This window comes from Dermacentor variabilis, chromosome 5 (genome assembly GCF_050947875.1).
Source record: "Dermacentor variabilis isolate Ectoservices chromosome 5, ASM5094787v1, whole genome shotgun sequence".
In the NCBI taxonomy this organism is placed as follows: domain Eukaryota; kingdom Metazoa; phylum Arthropoda; class Arachnida; order Ixodida; family Ixodidae; genus Dermacentor; species Dermacentor variabilis.
The window spans coordinates 169,475,793-169,493,862 of NC_134572.1; the positions used below are offsets into that span (position 1 = coordinate 169,475,793).

Genomic DNA, 18,070 nt, shown 5'->3' on the forward strand with positions numbered 1-18,070 from the left:
TGCCTCACTGAACATAAACTTGTCGCACCCCAACATTGCAGACAAGTGTGGCAAAAACCAGAGCCCATCACACCAATAACGCACAGAACCCAGCCCGTCCCATGCAAAGTGTTTCTCAAAGTGTGTGTTTATACCCATTGACGACATAGTCCCCTTCTGCTGCTGTCTCACCAGTACGTAGTGGGTCCATGAAGTCATGGTGCACTTTTGACCGGTCACAGGAAATCAACGAAACAAAATAGAAACGTGAACTCATCACCAATTAAAAGGAAAGCTCTCCGAGTTGCATACATGTTCAGTGCAGTTTGATGTGGCCTCCATTTGTTGCCCTACAGACATCTAAACGATATTCAAGTTCTTCCCACATACAGTTAAGGACGTCTGGTGTAACAAAGGGAATAACGTCTGTGATTCTCTATTTTCAATGATTAAATGGTGGCACTTTGTTGTACTTGCAATTGCATTCACGTTGCACTTTGGTCATGGATTCGAATTTAGCAAGCCACAGAATACACTGAACTTTCCTCTGTAACGTCCACATCTCAACTGGCATGGGCTGACCTGCTGCTGCGCAGTTCATGGTGCTGCATCATTACCTGTGTGCGCACACCCTTGTACATGTACTACGGAAACTTGGGAGAGTTTTCTGTTCATTTGGTGAAGATTTCACATTTCTATCTTGTTTTGTTGCTTTCCTGCAACCGGTCAAAAGTGCACCATGACTTTATGGACACACTGTATGTTGAGGCCATCTGGCTTTGCATCTATGAGTGAGAGTGCACCTTTCATCCCAGGCCATTATTCGCTGCATACTGATGCTGCTGCACTTTGCGTTTCTGGGTGAAATGTTCACTGTGCTCCTCGGTGCATATGGCCGGCCTTAAATGCTGTTCCACTTTGCATTTACAAGCCAGAATGCACTCATGTTCTAAACCACTATGTTAAACCTACCAGCCAACTACCATGTTGTCTATGAAGATAGTTCGAGCCCTAACCCCTTGTGACCCGTCATGCAAGACAGCAGCTAGCAACAGCCAGCATCCATCACTTGTTAAAAGAAAGGGGCGGAGGAAGAGGCAAGGAAAGCTTCGTTTTAATGGTGCACCAAAGATAGAAAGTTGGGCAACCTGCACTTAAGCATAGTGTCAGTTTCCAAAACAAAATGTAGGTGGGCTTCTGAAAGAGCAATAAGTAGACTAGTCTGGCTTCATTTCAGATCTTGCTTGAGATGCCCATTGCATAGTATCCCTCTTTACCCAGAAGCTCAGCAATATCGCTTGCTAACTGCGTGTCAATAGCTGTTTTCTTTATATATACTGCAGACTGCGGCCGGTCTGTTTGGGCTGGGCAATGCACAGACGCGCTGCGTGCGCACCTACCCAACGCCCCCGCTGCCAGACAGCGTGCGTGCCAACCCACTCAAGATGGCCCAGCTGGTGTGGATCACCAGCCGCACCGTCACCCTCATGCTGACAGACGGCTCTGAGCACCGATTCACCCTCAGTTAATCCACCACTTTATATCCTCTTCGCCGGAAGTACATACCCACTCCCACCATTCGTTGTGATTATGGCTGTGCCAGCTTCGCATGGCCAGAAGGCCGGGGGCGCCCCTGCGCATTGTGATGTGCTTGCCAGTCGTGCGGTTGCTACGTGTGATTTACTGCAGAGAAAAAGAATGTCGGAAGCGTGTGAGTGCCCATTTTGGGGGGGGGGGGGGGCAGCATCAACTTCTCCGTGGCCCTCCACCCCCAAGCCCTCACTGCTGTATATTCCCCGCAGTTTGTCACCTCCCAGCTCGTGGCTTGTACCCAATAGCCACTTGAAGGTTTGATTTGTGGAATGAATACAGCAAGGCCGCACGACATGAAATGCATTGTATATCGCCGCTTTTTTAAAAAGCCTATTCTCTGCACTTAACGAGTATTGTTTCTGCAGACGAGTTATTGCACGAGGTGTGTGAATGTCTGCAAACCGGCAGAAGAGGTCGATAGGTTGTATTGCAGACTGGACAGTATAGGACGATAATGTTGCATCTCTTGGCATTGACTTGTAAGCTTGTGTAGAGTCACTATACCAATTATATGTTGCATCTCCGTATAAACTTAATGCAGTATCCACTGGATTACAATCAAAGGTGCCCAGAGTGATGCATTTCAGGTGCAGCCTTCTGAAACTGTCCCTATGTGTATAGGTGTGGCAGGTGCCAGAAATTGAACGATGTTATTAGGAGCAGGCAACTACTTTGGGAGTAAGAACGAGAACGTCTTGTAAATCAAGTAAACAATGTACAATTTTACTTCACCTCCGCACTCTAGCTGCAGGAAGTCACAGCCAAGAGCAGCTCTCTGGGCTAGGCACGTGTGCGCCTATCTTTGGCATGAACAACAGCAAGTGATAGGACAAGAGATGTACCGTATTTAATCATGTAAGACCCACACCTTTCTCTGTAACCTGGGCATAGCATGTTTTTGCATAAGTCGGGCACACGACTACCCGCTAGAACTTGTAGACGATGTCGGGAATGACGAACAAAGTAATGCGGACCCTGGCTACACACTACTCATATCTCACTCAAAATTTAGCACAGTCAATCACGCCTCGCATCTCTCTTCGTTGCTTCCACTCGCGATGTCACTCCCATTGTTACCAGACCTTATTACTTCATCGGCACGTTCGCAAAGACCTGCGTCATTGGTGCCATCCTAGCTGTTCGATATTCCAGGAAATCAGTGATAGTATCAGCTGATACTGAATGCCATACGTTCCAAATCAAATCATTAATGAACTCTCTTTTTTTTTTTCGTCAAATTTTTTACCTCTAAAGTTGAAGGTGCAGGCCTCCTACGAGTAAATACGGTACACACAGGACTAATGTCCTGTGTTCTATTGTCTACACTGCTCACAATGTTGAACAATTGCCAACTAGCCCAGCTTTGAATGCTCTTCAAATAGGCAGCTGCCGTTCCTACTTTGTTTATATGCAGCTTTTGTTTCTGTTATGCCGCAAGAAATCAGTTCATAATTTCTGACCATTGATGCTGCATGAGCATAATGATGCCATCACACTTGATGATGCCCTGTCATGATGCCATCATTAAATATGGCTCTCTCGACAAAAAGTCATTCAGAGCCCCTTTTTCTTAAATTATATTTCGTCGCTGCAACTGTATTAGCCAATCACGATTGGCTGCATCAACTTAAGTGCAAAAGTAGAAGTTTGTGCTGCTAGAAATTTCCAGCGCAATAGGTATGTTGCTACTGCTTCACCACAGAGGCAAATAGCGCGAGAAGACTCGTGCTAGGATGTGACAGGACAGTTCCTAGCACCTGGTTCTCTTTACCTAGGAGATGTGCCCTGTCTCATCACGGTCTTCATCTTGATCCATTTGCATGGTGTTTTTAAATAATGCCCCACTAGATAGGTCAAGATAAAGTATGACCTATATTCCCCTGGGCAGTAATGGTTTGCTTGGCAGTTGGCATAATTAAACCTAGTGCAAGCATAAGCAGTGGATGTGCTAGACTCTGTAGGAGCTGGTGTCCAGAGCTGGCTCGAACAGCTGCATGGCTAGCTGCTAGTGAGCGGCTTGTCTTTATCTTTACTGGCTATTAACCGAGAGCCCAACAGTAGTAGTTGTTGGGCAAGTTGGTTGATACTTGTGGAAGTTATCATATCACAAATGAGATGGATGCAAAGAACGGGAGACAGAATATTACAGACAGCATAAATTTTAAAAAAAAGGAGCTCCTGTGCTGTTTTGTTTAGTGCTCGTAATGTCCATCTTATCTTCATTGCGTTTACTGCTCCAAGCATGAGCCACAGCATCTCTTACAGTAGCAGCCTGCTTTGCAGTCGGTATGATAAACCTAGTAGGAGCAGCTGCAGTGCCTGCAGACTCTCTGTTAAATGAGTGTCTTGAGCGGACTCAGCATGACTACTGCTTGGTCAGGGCTAGCTGCTAGAGAGCGTCTGCTGCCACTGGCACTTGAGACCAAGAGCAGGAGTCGTGTCCTGGATACCAATTATAGTGGACCTTGATTTTCTAAGCCAATGAACAGAATGTGCACGTTGCTTCAGTTCAGTGTTGTGCCAGACGCTACATCATGCAGAATTGAAGGTATCCCTGAAATCAATCAATCAAAAAGTTGACCTCGGATCTCAGGCTCTCATGAGGGTTGTTCGTAGGCACGCAGTATTTTCTCACTCTATCATCTGGAAAACAAAGAAAAGTCTCATACAAGTGATATTTTGGCGCCATCTAATTAATTGGCACATCGGCTCTAAATGTATGACGAATTCAAGTTGTTATTTTAAAAGGAGCTACTGATTGCTCGGAAGTAAGCGCTCTGATCATGCTTCACTCTGGATCGCACCAAGTGTTGTCACATGCTTTGACAGCGGAGCAAGAGAGAACAATTCACCATAAAGCAAAAGTTGAGATCAAATGACCAGTGATAAACTAGAATTTGTTCTGATGGATAAGAAAAAAGGAATTCTTCACTGTAAGCTAAGAAAAGAAGGTAACTTTCATCTAGCCTTTTATGTGAAGCGCTGCACAATTGTTCATTGTGCTGGTAACTTTTAGCCCTTAGGCTTCTTTTATATTGCCATATGTTTTCTTGGAGCCTTCCCATTTCTTTTTCTTCTTTTGACTGCTTTGAAGCAGGAGAAAGTGTTGTCCTGTGGTGATTACACAAATCATGCACAGATCACTTCTGAAGCCTTTATGGACTGTCCAGTTATGCATGTTCCTTGCAATGTAATGTTCGAAATATTTAGTGTACAGGTAAAATATTGTATGATTTTCTACATATATTATAGGGAGTTTTTATCCAGTGTGCTGGTGTTGTTTGTAAGCATCTTGCAGCATATCTTTATTTTTATGTACTGATATTGTTTCCTAATGTTGTTTTTATATATTGCTGAATGCATGAGTCACTACATTGAGCAAAGCTGTATTGTAAATGTGCTCAAAAATGTTGTACACTTCAGTAATACCAGCTGGTTTTGATTGCTGCTTTTATGTTACTGTTGTTTTGCTTCCACTATGTGGTCTTGTTTCTCTGAAAACATGAGCTGGTGACACAAGACGAGCAAGTGTCCAGGGTTTGGAATGTGTACAGTACAGGTGATGGTAGGTGTATAGCTTAAGGGAATTTGCATGTGTAGTTCGCAGAAAAAGTTGGTGAATGCTGTAGACTTCCTTTCTTCATAATATACTTTGCAGAACGTATTGCTTATTTACACAAAAATGTGTCTTCTTTTTGTTTGCTATATTGTGGATATTTGGAGTGTGCCCGTAATGCATATCACTGTAGAAGTCTCCATGCGCTTTTACTACATTGCGTATGTGACATTTGCATGCTAATCCAGTGGAAGGTTTAATTATGCATCAACATTTGTTCCAATTCCTATTACATTCCCAATCTGCAGGGCATTCCTGAGATTGGAACCACACACCAATTATGTCATACACAGGCGCAGAAAAAAAAATTAAATGCTTTTGATGGCCACATTGTGCTTGGAAGAGCAAATCATGAGCATTTGTGCAACTTTGGTGGGTAACGAAAGAAACTGTGCTTTGGAGCAGGACAGAAGGCATACGATGCAGAGCAGACGGCATTTGCCATTTTATAATAAAGCGTTGTTTTTTTCACTACACAAGTATGCATCAACCAGACCGGATTAGCACTCTACTGTGAGACTTCTTTGCTTATTGAGATGTGTGAAAATTTTACTCTGGGAGTTGTATCATGCTGGTATGAACAAGTTAGTTTGATGATTCCATCTTACTTAATTACACAGTTGATGCTCCTCGCTTTCTAACTCCTAGCCTTCAGTATGCTACGGTCCATCCATTTATTCGCATTGTTGCCAGCTGCCCTTTTAACATCTTCTGTTGGAAGCTCAAGCCCTCTCCTCCTGTTTAACCAAAGACTTTTAATTGCATTTGCCTTTCTGACTTCACTGAGCAATTTTGATTACTGGGACCATATCCCCTATTGATCAATTTCGGGGACACTGTTTCAACTTCTGTGCAATTTGTCATCCAAGCATGACACCTCCTTGGAGTAAGGGGCACCTCGTCTGTTGGCTCAACCAATTGACGTTCGCTGAAAGTGATGTTCCTTCAAGTGATTCTCTAAGAATAATCACCCTTGTCACCCTTCTATATGTGCAACAAGAGTTAGCCCAGAATTTTTCCAGCTGCACTTTCTTTTCTCTTTTCCCTCCAGTCTTATTTTTTTTCCTCCCTACACTCCAACAGGCAGGGACCTGCGTTATTAAAAACCTACAATTCAGGAATTGCCAATCTGAAACTGAAAGTTTATGCTATTTTCTACATTCCCCCTGTTATATTGGACCTCTTGGTTTGTTGTCCTCTGCTCAAAACAATGCATGCATTAATGCTTATTATCTGAAAGCAGCACATCGAAAGCTCTTGGGCAGTCTGAAATGACAAATCCAAGAGACCATTACCTTCATTGCCGGGCCCCAAAAGATTAAATGAACATTGCGAGTAAGTGCAGCTAAACGTGGCAGGTAGTTTCCAGACATGCCAGTGCACGATGTAGAAACACAAAATTAAAGACAATGGACAAGAAAGTGGCAGACGAAGGTTATTGCATGTTCTCGACTTACAGTACCGGATGTTACGGCTTCAGCGAATGCATTGAAGCCCAGCAAGCCATATTATGGTATCATGAAGCGCCTGTCCATTTACATTGCTCAGAATGTCTTCTTTGCTAGAAGTTGCCAAACAGTTTCTATCCTGTGATGAAATTTTGCTGCACCTTCTGATAAAAAATTTTCACACATCTCCACCGGTTTCGAAGAGGTTATTTAAATCGAGCAGCCAATTGGCTACAAGCAGCCCCACCTCCACATTACAGCTGTAGGCAATGTTCTTTTGGTTTTATTAATGCACTGAGAATTGTCACCTGTTTCAAATTAGATTAACTTCAAATTCATTTTTGGGGATAGTGAGGAATGCAGGAACTGCACCAAAATGTAAACTTAAATGCCAAAGATGTCGATGCCCAAAGCACTTTATGTCTCTCGTTTCTTCTCCCCATCTTACGCTACGCTTTTTGGTACAGTGTGAACTTTGAAAATGGGAGCGCCAATCTACCACATTTGTAACATGCAAGATTGTTCTACTTCATTCTATATGATTAATGCTGACAGGTACATAAACAACAATCGCTGTGCGTTGGCAAATACAGTCTTCCTTGTTTGTAAAGCACAAGCCTTATGAATTTTTTTAAAACATGTGGCATATCTTCTTTTGTGTGTTAGCTTGGCTCAAATTATGGGGTCCCCATGGATGCATTTCCTAGCATGCCTTTTTCTGTGTTCTTGCTGAGCTGAAGGAACCAGTTTGGAGCTTACAAATAGAGGCAACTTATGCGTGTTTTGTTTTTGTTTTCTACTGGCAAATTAGCCATGGAGTGCTGAAGAAAGAAAGGCAGGAAGCAAGAACTATTTAATTGCTCGTGATTCAATCGGGTGCTCCTGTGTGTCACAGCTTTCTTTGTTTTGCTGATATCTTATCTAAGTACACAAGTATATGGTCATGCTCACCTAAGGTAGCACAAGATTGCTTTGTTCACTATGATCACAGCGCTTTTATTATGTTATTATGTCAGATGTGATCTCGTTTGTGCAAGCGCAAACACGCACTCTTGATAAAGATGAACAAGATGCTGTGCGTGATGCTGCTATCTCAGTGTCTGATTCTTTAGGGATCATTTTAGCAGTTATGTAAGAATCATGCACAAGAAATGTGTCATCTGGGTCCTTTGTATTGTGCAACCCTGTATATAGTATGGCCTATTAGTTAAGACACTCTATAGATTTAAGACTGTTGTCCTAGGTTTACCAAACTTTACAGCTGTTACTTGTTTTGAAGATTGTGCATGCCCTGAACTGCAAGCATGTGCTTTGCTGTAACTAGAGCGAAGTGATCACGATATGACTGGAAGGATGTGCACTTGTGTAAAATCAAAATTGCTATAATGTTTGATTCTTACGAACCATCAATACTTGTGATGTCTGCTTAAAGTGGAGGGGAGACCTGTTTAGGCTAGTTGATGAAACTCTCAATGTTTATGTACACTAGAACCTTGTTAGTACAAACTCCAAGAGGACCGGACATATATTTGAATAAAATAGAGTTTGAACTAAGGAGAGCCCCTTTAAATATAATGCCAGATCGATTGTGAGGTACAGTGCGCTAAACCAAAACCGTCACTGGGCTCGCATTGAAAAAGTATTATCTCTCTTCCGTCAGTGTGTGACAACATGTGACGGAAGAAGCCTGGGTTCCGTGTAAAGTCCAAGTGCGACAAGATCTCACCTTGCACGTCATCTGCTAAGAATACGAGGGAAAATGTGCGAGTCTGAGCCAAGAAGGGCGATGGCTTGGAGAGGACGTGATTGAGCGCACGCTAGGGGGTTGGGGGGGGCGTCGGTGAGTGTGCAGTAATTGGTCAAGCTCATGCTAGGAGGGAGGGGAGGGGCGCAAGTGAGCGTGGTGACATGATCAAGCGCACACTGAGGCTCCTTCCGTTTAAGCCGAAAGGGAAAGCAGGGTGTGTGCCACTCTGCTTGCTCGGTGCAGTTCGGTCTCGGTTTCCCGCACCTCTTTCTTCTAAATTATGGTATAGATTTGCATCGAACCTTCGACTTTGGCTTAGGTTTGTCCAAAAAGTGGTCCACGTGAGTGAGAAATTTTGTTTGGAATAACCATTATGTGGTTTTCACGGAAATTTTTCTCTGTTCAAATACCCAGGACTTTGCTAGGACCAAGAAAGAAGTTCCAATTGTCCATCAGTTAAAATGAGGAGATTTCGAAAAATCGGGATTTCACTCTGTTCCTATTTACCGCATTCACACATTGTTTTCTTTTTTTCGAGGGGGGGCAAGGGGGCAGGTTGACAATTAGAAGCTTAGCAAGTTGGTAGGGTTTCATGGTTCCCAAAAACAGACGTGCAAAACATGAATGCTAGTACAACAAGAACAACAGCAAACAACCTTTTTGTTCTACTTGCATCTGTGTTTTGCATGCCTGCCTGTCTGTGCCAGCGTTTTATTTCATCACTTCTTTCTTTACTACAATTGAGTTTTGGACGACCTATATATCTGGTTTTACTGCTGGCACGTCCGTAATTCTTTTTTTGTTAATAAAGCAGCTCTTGCAGAAAGCAATAAGACCAAAATTTTTCTGAAAATTGTTATAGAAACATTCCTCAACAAACATTTTTTTCTAATCAGCCAGAAGTTTTTCTGAAAAAGTTTGTTAATCTTGTAACTCTGGTCCAAGTTGGTCTACAACTTCAATTTTTGTTTATAAGTCATGTTGGACATTCCAGATCAAATCAAATCAAAACAGTTTATTTTCATCTCAAGGATGAGGGCAGGCTCGGGATAAAAGTGACAATAGTCACTTGAGGGGAACCCAAGCCTCCATTCTGACATCATTCTGACATGCCAATATTTCTATACTCTTGTGGCTTCGTAACAAAGTTGCCGTAACAAGATCGCTACCTTAAGAATTGCATATTATACAAGAAAAAATAAAAACAATTCAGCACGTCAGAATGCATAGGATGTGCTTGCCAGTTTATATTCACAAAGGTTCCCTTGAAATCAAGAAGAAAAAATTCATGAGAACCCTGTATTACACAAAAATAATGTGTTCACTGCACCATAGTTATGTGGATTGCAAGTTTCATCAATTTGTATTGACAAAATGAAAAGAAGTTTCAGTAATGAGGTCTCCCCTTGACATGAAACAAGGATATCACATGTAGGAATCGTTCATTTACTTTCGTTATGTTTCAATATGGAAGCACCCGACATCTGACTGTAGCATCTGAATATGTTCACATTTGTGTATTGAGGCACCTTGCACCTGGTGGCAGAATTGAAGGTGTAGCATATCTGAATATGTTGACATTCTTTTTTATTGAAGCACCTGACATTTGGTGGCAAATTTTGAAGTGTAGCATCTGAATATGTTGTCTAAGAGACTTAGTACTACTATTAGCATGCCGGTCTTTTCTTCCATTGTGTTCCACATTATTTTCTCTTGCTCTTTGTGTTTCAGGATCACATTCTCTATGTGCTAACTTCTTAACAAGCTGCTGCTTCAGGGAACCTACATGACCTTGCATGCAGGACACACAAAAACGATGAGGACCCCTGTATTTTTCTGTTTGATCCACGAATACTTCTCAAGTCATGCCTTTGCAAGAGCACGGTGAAGACCAGACTGAAAATAACGGATTGCGAATGTTTTCTTTCCTCTATTATCTGCTCACTCACAGGTTACACCTCGCTGGAGAACATATAATAGGTGTTTTGTATTGGGAAATCTACTTGTGCTCATCTGTGGCTCAGGCAAGACATCTGGACCTTTTCCTATCTAGTCTGATAGTGTGAAGCATGCCTGCATTCTCCCTTGATCCATCGCCGAAAGAGGTGAGCAGTGCTTGCTCACGTTATGCATCTGAGATAACGAGTTCTCGACAAGTGTTGGTTCATTAACTACACAGGACATGTCGAGGTTCATCCAAGGATGCGATGTGTATATTTGAATTCTGCCTGTGTTAAAATGTTATACTAAGTATACATACAATAATAAATGTGTTGATTCAATGTGTCCTAATGCTCCTTTATCATCAATTACTACATGTCTACATGCCAGTTGCACGGTCAAGCCATCTTTAAGTTTGTCATTGATATTAGATCTTTGTCTCATAGGTCCAATAACAATTAAGCCATTCCAACCTGATACTTGTTGATCCTTAATTATAAAATTTTTCCAAGAGTAAGAGTCTAGCCAGTCCTAGCCACATAACAGATAACAGCATGTATTTGAACTGTTAACTTGAAGTGTATACTTGTAACCCTGGCAACTAAAACATGACGATCACTGCACAAGGGGCATTACAATTCTCAATTAAGCTGCGCACTATGAAGCAGGGTCTACCCAGTGAGGTTAGGTTAGGTTAGGTGAAGTACCCCATCTCCTGCATTCCAACACCTTTGCACTATGAAGGGTAACGTCAGCTCCAAACTTTCTGGATGAAGAATGTGCAAGCATTTACAAATAGAGGCTATGTGTTTGTAAGTAATTAAGGAATTGGAAGTGTGCAATTTTTGAAGTTCATATGGTTCAGTACAAGTTTGCTGTATGCAATTATTAGTCTCATTTTATACGCTACTACATTAGATGGTTTTTAGAACAATGGAAATATATAAAATACAAGATATTTACACACACTGAGTGATACTTGACAAAACCGGACATAGCCTAGTGAAAGGCAAATGTTGAAATTTATTCATGCACTGGGAACTTGCAATGAGTTACAATTTCCCAGTGCTCTAAATATGAAGCTACCTGCCAACACAACCCTAAAGAAATATTTGCAGAATTCAATTGCAGTGTATTCTGTCAACAAATTTATTTATTTATTTATTTCCAATACTGCTAGCCCTCGCGGGCTGTTACAGGGGTGGGGGAAAAAGAATTTTCAACAAACACGTAATGCCAGTTCCGCAACAAACAATGCATTCAGCAAACACATAATGACAGTTTACGCCCAAATGATTCAGTTGTGTGTGTTTCAACAAATGCATCTGCTTCAAGGCTGTTCAAATCGACTATAGTTTTCACAAGAGAGGAAAGTTTAAAGGTATCAAGGCGTGGCACATAGGGCATGACAGCATGAGGGTGACTTGTACGTGGGGACACTCATCAAGAGGGAGGCAAGTATAGCCTGGAGTCCAAATTGAATTTATTGTTATACATTTGGTACAAGAATTTCAACCTGGCTATTTTTCTGCACGTTGCGAGTTCAGGCAAACAGGCACGAGATAATGTAGTTACAGACTGTGTTCTTTGGTAAACATTAAAGATAAACAATGCGGCTAGTCTTTGAATCCGTTCCAGTTTATTTATGAAGCCCACTTGGTGCGGATCCCAAACTATACATGCGTATTCCAGTGTGGGCCGTACAATTGTTTTGTACGCCTTGAGCTTTGCCTCGGGTGTTGCATCTTTCAACTTTCGCCTTAACAGACCGAGTTTGCGTTTAGCAGATCTACAAATGTTTTCAATGTGTTCGTTCCAATTCAAATTGTGCGTGATTGTGATCACGAGGTACTTAAGCTTATTAACATGTTGAAATGAGCTATTACTTATTCTGTAAGTAAAAAGCAATTGGGTTTTCTTGTTAGATACAGTCATGTAAGCCAATTTATCGAAATTAATTTTCATGTCCCTCGTAACACACCAATAATAAATTCATTGCAGGCATTCGTTCAACGACACTTGATCATAGACATTTTTAATGCGACAGTAAATAAAGCAATAATCTGCAAATAGACGCAGTTGAGTGTTAGGATGCAAGTCATTAGCAATGTCATTTACATATATAATAGAAACAAAATTGGTCCTAAAACCGAGCCTTGTCGTACACCAGATAAAACAGGTAAGGAGGATGATCGTTCGCATGCTATTTGAACATATTGCTTTCTATTTCTAAAGTACGCATGAATCCATTTCACAATTTGCCTATTAACTCCAAGTTTATACAATTTCTCAATTGGTTTTGTGTGACACACCCGATTGAAAGCCTTCGAAAAATCAATTGCTATAACATCAATTTGCTCCTTGTTAATTGCGATGCCAAAAGCATGAGATACCTCAAAAAGCTGCGTCACTGTTGACAAAGGTTGGCTAAAACCATGCTGCATGCTGTAGAAGTTATTTTCTATATATTCAACCAGATGTTTCCATATTATGTGTTCCAACATTTTACACACGGTACATGTAATGAAAAGTGGCCGATAGTTTTCCGCCAATAACTTATTGCCTGCTTTAAATGTAGGTATAATGTGTGCAAGGAGCCAATCTTCTGGCACACCTCCGATACGTAATGACATTGCAATAATTCTAGACAAAAAATGTGATATCTATTCGCAATAACACCTCAAAAAATCATTGGGTATTTCATCAGGGCCACAAGATTTTTTGGTATCCAGTTTTAACAACAATGCTACAATGCCTTCTTGAGAAATTACAATACGTATCATTTGTACCTTCATACGGCAACAAACCATTACTTGCATTTATGGGGTGCCTAATACTGCCAGGTGTAAATACAGAGTTAAACATACTGTTAAAAGCCTGTGCAATCAAAGCTGGTCTACTACAGACATTTCAGTCTACCTTAATTTCATTAATGTTGCACGTGGAACCAGGTAAGTAATTCCAGAGGAGTTTTGCAAGTAATTCACCAGTGTTGTTGAAAAAAATGACGCCTTTGCATCTTTTAATTCTTTTCTAACTTGCGTACTGAGACTGGCTATTTCTGCACGTCACCTTGGCATCCTGCTACGTGCATGATTCAGTCACCGCTTCAAATGAATGTTTCTAGTTACCCATAGACTGGGTTTTCCGATGCGCTTGATTTTCTTGGGCGCGCATTTTTCTAAACAGGTGCGAACAACTGATACAAAGCATCTCCAAACACTATTTATGGCATTATCGACCGGAATATTATCAAGAGCACGTTCTAAGTAGTCAATAAATGATCGTGTCATCAGCCCGATTAAAATTATACACATATACAGAGGGATGTTTTTCTAATTGCATGTTACCTATACTTAAAATTGCTACAACTGTTTTATGATCTGATATGCCATCCTCTATGTTGACATTTTAATTAAATGTTCCATTACTCAAAAATAACAAATCCAGCCTAGATTGATTTTGCCCCTGTGTCATGGTCGGCTCATGAACTAGCTGAACAAAGTTATGCTTAAGCATAATCTCGAACATTATATCAGCGCTAGGCTTTTCCACTGACCCCGTAATTCTCGCATCCCAATTGACACCTGGTAAATTAAAATCCCCTACTAAAAAAAATTCTACATCTGGCATTCCTTATATTATTTAAGTGCTGGTCAAGTGCATACAAAAATTCAACAGAGCTTCCGGGGCCTGTATAGATGACGGCCACTATCAAAATGGTATTGTCAAGAAACAGTTAATCGTTTGCAACACACACTTTCATGCCCATTTATGGATGGCACAGTTTCATATCTGAGTGGTTTCCTCACTAGAAGTGCAACGCCACCACCTCGGGTTGTTCTATCCTAGCGGATTACATTGCACGAGCATGGAAATACCTCATCGTCTTTCACATCACTGGGCAACCACATTTGTGTTATGGCAATTAGTTCTGTGTCATGAAGCAATGACAAATATTCAAGCTGTTCTACCTTATTCACTAAGCTCCGGGCATTTATGTTAAGTAACCTTATTTCGGGCTGCATTGTGCGTCAGTCAACTTTTTGAATAAAGGGAAAATCAGACATCCACCCATTCGTAGCAATTGCTACAAAGGAAACCCATACGGGTTCCTCGAAAGAAAAGGCTCAATGTTGAAGAAAAATTCGTCCTGGTCTGGGACTCGAACCCGGTACCACCACCTTTCCGGGGCAGCCGCTCTACCATCTGAGCTAACCAGGCGGCTAGCAGATGGCAGGGTGAAGTCGAATTTGTTGACAACACGAAGCAAAGGCAAGAGTTTGATGTAGTAGTTCTGCGGAAACCCGCAAGGTGGAGAGAAGTAATAAATAAAGGGAAAATCAGACATCTACCCGTTCGTAGCAATTGCTACAAAGGAAACCCGTACAGGTTCCTCGAAAGAAAAGCCTCAATGTTGAAGAAAAATTCGTCCTGGTCCGGGTCTCGAACTCGGGACCACCACCTTTCCAGGGCAGCCGCTCTACCATCTGAGCTAACCAGGTGGCTAGCAGATGGCAGGGCGAAGTCGAATTTGTCGACAACATGAAGTAAAGGCAAGAGTTTGACGCGTCAACTTTTTCAGTGGCAAGTGGTCATTCATTGCGCAGTCTTACGCGCACATCCTGCTAAAAGTCCCATGTATAAGCAATGCTATTGATAAAATGTGAACAAGTCTGACTTTTGCGCCATCGCGTTTATCAGTCTGAGCTGATTTCCAAAGTTGTCTTCTTTTTACGACTGTTTCTGGCAAATACTCTTCAGAAACACTCATTTTTGTTCCTTTGAGTTTTTTGCAGTTCTTAAAATTGCCACCTTTTCATTGTAATCATACAATTTTAGGATAACAGGTCTATCGCATGATGGTTTCTTTTGACTAAGCCTATGCATTCTTTCAACTGATGAAACCGTGACGCCAAGTTTGTCAGAAAAAATATTTTTTACAACTTGCGGCTCGATGTGTTCACGTGTTTCATTTTCAGTCTCGGGAACACCAAATACAATAACATTGTTCTGTCGTGCCCGGTCTTCCAAATCAATTAGTCGCTGCTGTTGATGCTGAACTGTTCGCTTAACGTCTTCAACCGTTCTTTCTAGAATTTCCACCCGAGCACATTGACTCAGAATTTTAACAAGGCTTTCTTCCAAATCGGCGAGCCTGTTGTTCATTTGAATTTGCTTATCCAAAATTTGTTTCAGCATTTCTTCCACAGTTGGGCTAGGATTTGTTTCTACGTCCCCGAAAAGCAAGACCTTTAGATCTAACCACCACAGGCTCAAAACTTCAAAACACTTCACAGGGAGCGGCAGCGCCAATAGACATAGGCAATTTGACTGTAGTCTTGATATGTGAGAGTAATAACCAACCTGTAAAACAAGCCCTGCATGGTTATGCACCATTGCTGCTGCCGTGATGCCGCCCCCACTGAAGGTAGCCGAGTGCAGTGTTGGCATTATGTGCCCGCTGTCCATTGCTGATGTCACTGCTGCTTGATGATCCGATTGGCTCATTCAGGTGGCGTCCACCGTTGCTGAACTGGACTCCGCACTGCTGATGATAGACAGCAGAACTAGTGCCAGTGTAGAAAGAATTCATGTACTAACCACAATTCACAAGGTGGCTGAACATTTTCAAGGCCAGATTTTTCTCCACACTTATGCTAGTGTGAAATAGTGATGAAGGCAAGGTCTGCTTGACAATATGGCACATTTGGCTGGTCGCTTCAGACATAGCGCTTCAAACGTCTTATAGGATAGCAACTAGGATTCAAACAAAAGCAGACTCAAATGGTGGTAATGAAACTAGATAACCACTTCTATACTCTGGACTTGTTCTATGCAGTTTTAAAGGGCCCCGCACCAGGCCCGATCTTAAATTTTGATTATACACTGAACGAACAATTTCTCAAATTGGTTTGTTAGCAGAAGAGACAGGAGAAATTCAAATGCTGCCTCGCCATACGTCCAGGAGACAAGCTTCACCACCAATGTGGGCACTCTCTTCCTTGGACTCGACTAGCGCCCACCGACAACATTCCTTGCCAACGCGTCACGTTTACATCTCGAGCCCCGTCTACGTTTTATTTCTCCTCTTCATTTCAGTGCAAATAGCATTCTTGACTTTGTCACTTTGTCAAACCAGTTTCTTTCCGACTGTCTAACCTAACCAAAAATATGGACCGATCCCAGAGGTAGTGCAGCCTACAAATGTGGGCCGTTCCCATGGGTGTGCGCAGACCTTGTGGTGGCGCCGCGAGATGGCGGAACGTGTCTAGAGGGAAGCGCGAGAGGAGTATGCAGTAAATGCGTCGTACACATGTTTCGGCTGTTCTCAAACTTAGTCATTGTAGATGAATTCTGCGCAAATATTCTGTTGCATGGCACACTTTCAGAGCCAGGTCTGGCGTCTGCATTGGATGATTAACTGTAGTCACATGCCATAATCGATGACGTAGCAAGCAGCACATAAGACATAGAGGCATTTATGCATGTATGTAACCTCGATTACTGAGTATGAAGGGCACAACGGCTCTCATTTCAAGTACCACTTCTTGTCTGTAAAGCAGTTTGAAGCTTTGCAGACCGCACTTGTCTGCCTGCAATGTACAAACCTTGAGAGGCTCTTTAACATTTTTTCTAACGACTTACAACACATACAGAGTGCTCCAAAATGACAAGGCAAATGTGCCATTAGGCTGCCCATTCACAACCAAGTAGCTGTACACGAGTGTGTGAGTGAGTTCGTAGCCTGCAAACAATACTGGCGAGCAAAAGCGAGTATTTGCTTATTCTTATTATGCCAAATGCTCTCTTGGCAGCTGCTCCAAAATATTTTAACATGCCACCAAGGTCTTTAGACTTGAACGTCTGTACTATCATACCAGAGCGTAATTCAAATTCAAAGGTGCATTTCTGACTTCCCATCTGCCAATGCAACACCGATTCAGTTTTGAACCATGTCCTCCGACATAATTTACAGCATTGGCGTAGCCAGGAGAGATGTCTGGGGTGTCAAATGTAGCCCCCACTCCTTCCCCCTTTCCCACGAAACAGAACATTTCAGGAGGTGGGCTGTAAAAGAGTGACGTGGATGAAAGAGAAAGCTTCGATGTTAAAGCAAGGGAAGGGCTAGTGGTTTCACAGGCACAATTCCCTTCCCCATGCACAGAACATTGCAGCCTCACACATGGCTCACCTGTACCTCATTCCAGATCATGTTAACCATAACTGCTGAAGGGGGATCAGTGCTAAAAATTTCACTCACAGATAAAGATGGGACAAGTACGTGCATAAAACTTGGAGGCATTGTTGCTCCCCACAAGGCCTTTGTGTCGTCGAAGAGCTTCTCATTTCTGGCACTTGACCGAATGTTTGACCTCGCTGCGCAGAAGAAAAGCATTCCGAAAATATTACGACTTGCTTGTCTAGGAAACGCATAATAAGCAACCTTCCCCCTTTCTTCTTTCTTATTTTTGTTTCCCTTGTCTCTGACTTTCGTTGTGTTGATAAATTTCAGAAGAGCTTGCTGTTAGTCTAGTTTGTATATGCTGTGAAGAATGAAAACAGGGCAAGAAGTGGGACAAGAATTAAAGACCTAAAAAACACTGATTTGGGCATGGCAAAATATATCAACAACAGGGGTGCTCGGTCAGAAAGGTGAATGGCGTCGAAGTCCATGCAGAAACAGAAATATAGGAATGTTAGGGGCCGCCGTGCCATTCAACAACCTGGTGAGTGTTGAAGTGT

At 42.1% G+C, this 18,070-nt stretch overlaps 1 protein-coding gene across 1 annotated transcript in view; it reads left to right on the top strand.

Moving 5' to 3' along the window:
• The window catches only part of Rbcn-3B (WD repeat-containing protein Rbcn-3B), a 192,011-nt gene extending 182,809 nt beyond the window's left edge, over positions 1-9,202 (top strand). Inside the window, exon 32 of the mRNA XM_075693751.1 lies at positions 1,323-9,202. Within this exon, the coding sequence (XP_075549866.1) occupies positions 1,323-1,508 (186 nt within the window). The 3' untranslated portion in view covers positions 1,509-9,202. The remainder of the gene's footprint in view (positions 1-1,322) is intronic.
• Positions 9,203-18,070: the final 8,868 nt, after the last annotated feature.